The sequence below is a fragment of the Haliaeetus albicilla genome, chromosome 16, assembly GCF_947461875.1.
Source record: "Haliaeetus albicilla chromosome 16, bHalAlb1.1, whole genome shotgun sequence".
NCBI classification, from domain to species: domain Eukaryota; kingdom Metazoa; phylum Chordata; class Aves; order Accipitriformes; family Accipitridae; genus Haliaeetus; species Haliaeetus albicilla.
This window is the reverse complement of record NC_091498.1, coordinates 15,999,317-16,002,984: the sequence shown is the minus strand read 5'-3', so window position 1 is coordinate 16,002,984 and position 3,668 is coordinate 15,999,317. Positions and strand designations below refer to the sequence as shown.

General features: G+C 61.8%; 1 protein-coding gene across 1 annotated transcript; it reads left to right on the top strand.

Moving 5' to 3' along the window:
• Positions 1-1,598: 1,598 nt before the first annotated feature.
• Positions 1,599-3,370, top strand: CDKN1C (cyclin dependent kinase inhibitor 1C). Its single transcript, XM_069803659.1, has 3 exons — positions 1,599-2,254; positions 2,374-2,500; positions 2,649-3,370. Exons 1-2 carry the CDS (start codon positions 1,792-1,794, stop codon positions 2,493-2,495), a joined length of 585 nt encoding a protein of 194 aa, XP_069659760.1. The 5' UTR covers positions 1,599-1,791; the 3' UTR covers positions 2,496-2,500; positions 2,649-3,370.
• Positions 3,371-3,668: the final 298 nt, after the last annotated feature.

Here is a 3,668-nt window from a genome sequence, read left to right as displayed (position 1 = left end):
GGCATCTCATTGCTCATCAGCCTGAGCATGGAAACACCCTTCCCATGAAGTGAGCCAGGCTGCAACCTCCCCTCTGCCCCTCTGCGCCCGCCGCGGCCAGCCCCGGGTCCATGGGTCCAAAACCCCGGGCACTGCTGGTCTCTCCTCTCGTGGTCCATCTTTGGGAGCAGCGTTGAAGGTGCAGTACCTGGGAGCCCGCAGGAGCTGTCCCGGCTGCCCCAGGCTCCTAACCAGCATGGCAAGGGTGGGAGCGAGTGCCCTCAGCGGTGCTGGAGGGCTGCTCTGTCACGGACATGGGCTGACTGTGGGAACAGCATGGAGGAAGATGACATATTTTGGCTCGGCTGGGGGAAAAGAAGGGCTTTCAACGGGTGCTGACACCCGCCTGGGGTCACCATTGCCCTAAGGGGCCTAAAGCTGCGACCTCTCCAGCCCTGCAGTAAACCGGCACCTGGGCAGTGTCTGCACAGGCAGCACCACCCTGGGGATTAAAATTAATTTTATTCCCTCTAGGGGAATAAAATCATCCAAGTTGTCTTTGCTGAAGGGTTCCAGTTTCCCAAAGGCAAGAGCCGTAGGTACAGGGAGAGCCAGCGTGTCCCCAAATGGGCAAAGAGTGATAAAGGTCCGTCTTTTCCCTTGTTGCTTGCAGACGAAAAGCTCGCTGTGGTAACAAGCCTCCGAGGTGCACATGAAGATTACGATGATGTTCTGGGCCCAATTTTAGCACCGTGTCAATTATGCTCCCCCTCCCTTTCCTTTCATACTCCTCCATCCCAAAACAACAAAAGGCAATGATTGCAGTGACCTGCAGAAAATGTAAAGCACAAGCCAGCTGATCCCTGGCAACACAATAGCGAGATTAGTTCATCTGCAGTGAACAAACACGTATTATGTGGGTTTTAAAGTTAGGAGAGGAAAATGCTGTGGTTTTCATGTATTTCTATTCAGTAAGGCTGCAACTTATTACTTCCATGCAGCTGAGAAGCCCTATTTTTAAAAATAGCCTTCAGCTTGTTTAGAAATCTGCAAGCATCTCGCTTTGTTTCGCGGCAGCGTAATAAAAAACCCCGCGCCAGAAACGAGCCCGTTTTCCTCCACGGGCATCACCTCCCCCGCCCCAAATCCCCCGCGCCCCGCGGATGCTGAAAAACCTCCCGGCGACGCTCCTCGGCAAAAATAACAATAAAAATTAATAAAATTAATAAAACACACACACACACACGCACGGCCCTACGCGCTGAAAAGGCAGCACGGGGGGGGGGGAACAACCCCAAGCCCGAAAGCCGCCGGGGAGGAAGCGGCGGCGGAGCCGCGGACGCCGGCAGACAAAGGGAGCTGGGCCGGCGGCGGGCGGGGAGCGCCGCGGCCGCCCCCCGGGGCCGGGCCAGCGCCGGGGCCGCCCCCCCCCCCCCCTCCGGGGCCGGCCCCCTCCTTCCCGGTCCTCGGCGGGGCCGGGCCGGGCCGCTGCCGCCCGCCGCAGCCAATGGAGGGCGCGGGCAGGAGGGCTGCCGCCGGGGGCCGGGGGGGCGGCGGGGGGGTCCCCGCCAATCGCGGCGGGCCGACGGCGGGGAAATACTATTATGCTAATGGTTGTTTTGCTCGCCCTCGCGGGGAGCGGGGTTTAAAAGCCGGGCGGCCGGGGGTAGGGGCTCAGAGGCGGGAGGCAGGGCCGGCCGGAGCGCGGAGGGGACGCGAGGCGAGGAGCGGCGGCGGGCGGGGGGGGGGGGCACCCACCCCTTCCTGGCCCACCGCAGCCCACCCAGCCACCCCGCGTCCTCCCCGGCGGCGATGTCCACCGTGCGCCTCTCCGGCGCCGCCGCCGCCGCCCTGGAGCGCCTGTCCGCCCGGCGAGCCCCGGGCGGGCCCGGCCGCAGCCCCGTCTGCAGGAGCCTCTTCGGGCCGGTGGACCACGAGGAGCTGGGCCGGGAGCTGCGGAGCCGCCTGCGGGAGATGGGGGAGGACGACCAGCGCCGCTGGGACTACAACTTCCACACCGACACGCCGCTGCCGGGGCCCGGCCGCCTGCGCTGGGAGGAGGTGGAGGGCGGCACCGTACCCGCTTTCTACCGGGAGACGCTGCAGGTGGGGCGGCACCGCGTCCCCCTCCGCCGGGCGCCCCCCTCCCCGCCGCCGCCCCCCGCCGCCGCCGCCGCCAAGGGGCCCGGGGGGCGCCTGAGCCGGGAGAACCGCGCCGCGCCCCGCCGCCGCGCCACGCGGCTCCGCCGGAGGGGCCCGACGGTCCGCATCACAGGTGCGTGGGGGGGGACCACGGGGGGGACCACGGGGGGGGCGGTGTGCGTCCCGCCGCCGCGGCTGACGGACCGACCCGACCCTCCCTCCCTCCCTCCCCCCGCCCCGTTCCCCGTCCAGATTTCTTCGCGAGGAGGAAACGGCCGGCGGAGCCCAAGGCGGCGGCGGAGCGCCCCGCCAGCTGCCCGCCGCCCCCCGCCGCCGTGCCGGCTGAGCAGACCCCCCGCAAGCGGCTCCGGTGAGCCAGGTGAGGCGCGCCCCGGGGGCGGGCGGGGGTGGCCGGGCGTTTTCTGCGCCCCCCCCCCTTTTTCACCCCTTCTGCAACCTTTTTTTTTTTTTTTTTTCCCCCCGATAATTATTTTTTTGTTTTTCTCCTCGTTTCTGTTCCTCCCCAGACTTTTGCACTACGGCACCCACGGGAGAGGCGCGCCGCCCCCGGAGGCGCGGCGCCCCGGAGGCGCGGGGGGCCGGGACGGGAGGCGCGGCGAGCCGGGACCCCCCCGCGCCCGCCCGGACCGGGACCGGGACCGGGACCGGGAGCCGGAGCCGGAGCCGGAGCCGGAGCGCCTGCCCGCCGGCCGCGGCCGCGCACGGAGCAGTGTTAACGTACAACTGTGCAATGTATTACGTTTTGTATAGAAATGTATTATGCCTAATGTGAGTACACTGGCCAGAAGTGTAAAGCTTTAAAAGTCATTTATATGAAATGTTTAATCTCTGCTGAGCTCTCAGTGCAAAATAAGAAAGGAAAAAAGGAAAAAAGCAAGTGTATATTTGTACAAAACTTTTTTTAAGAGTTATACTAACTTATATTTTCTATTTATGTCAGAAATGTGGATAACTTTGACATCCAATAGTCTTTTTTTTTTCTTTTGGTTAAGCCAAAGGGCACTATATTTGCTTTTGTTATTTACAAAATGTAAATTTATTTTTATAGTGGGAACTTTTTTTTTTTTGCATTCACAAGGTGTAGCTATGAATCAAAATATTTTTTAGACTTTACTTGAAGACAAATCTGTTTCAATGGTTCCTGAGCCGGTCTGTACCACTGCCATTGCAAATAATGCCACAACTTCAATAATAATAAATAAATAAAAAAGCCAGGAAACCCCTGCAAGGCTGCTTGGTGAGTGCTGTGCAGACGCCCTCGGAGGGGCGAGTGAGAGACCGGGGGGGCTCGGAGAGGCCCGAGGCCGGGCCGGTGGAGCCGTGCCCAGCTCTGTGCCTTTCGGGAAGGGGGGGGGGGGGTGTCCTACCTTGCCGCGGGGCACCAGGCGCTTCCACCTATACGGCCCGGGGTGCAAAGTTGAGTGCAAGTCAGAGGGGAAAAGAGGGGTTTTTTCCCCTTGATAACAAGTCGGTTTGAGTACTGGTGGAGTTAACCAAGTGTAATGGGCACAAACATCCTTCATCAC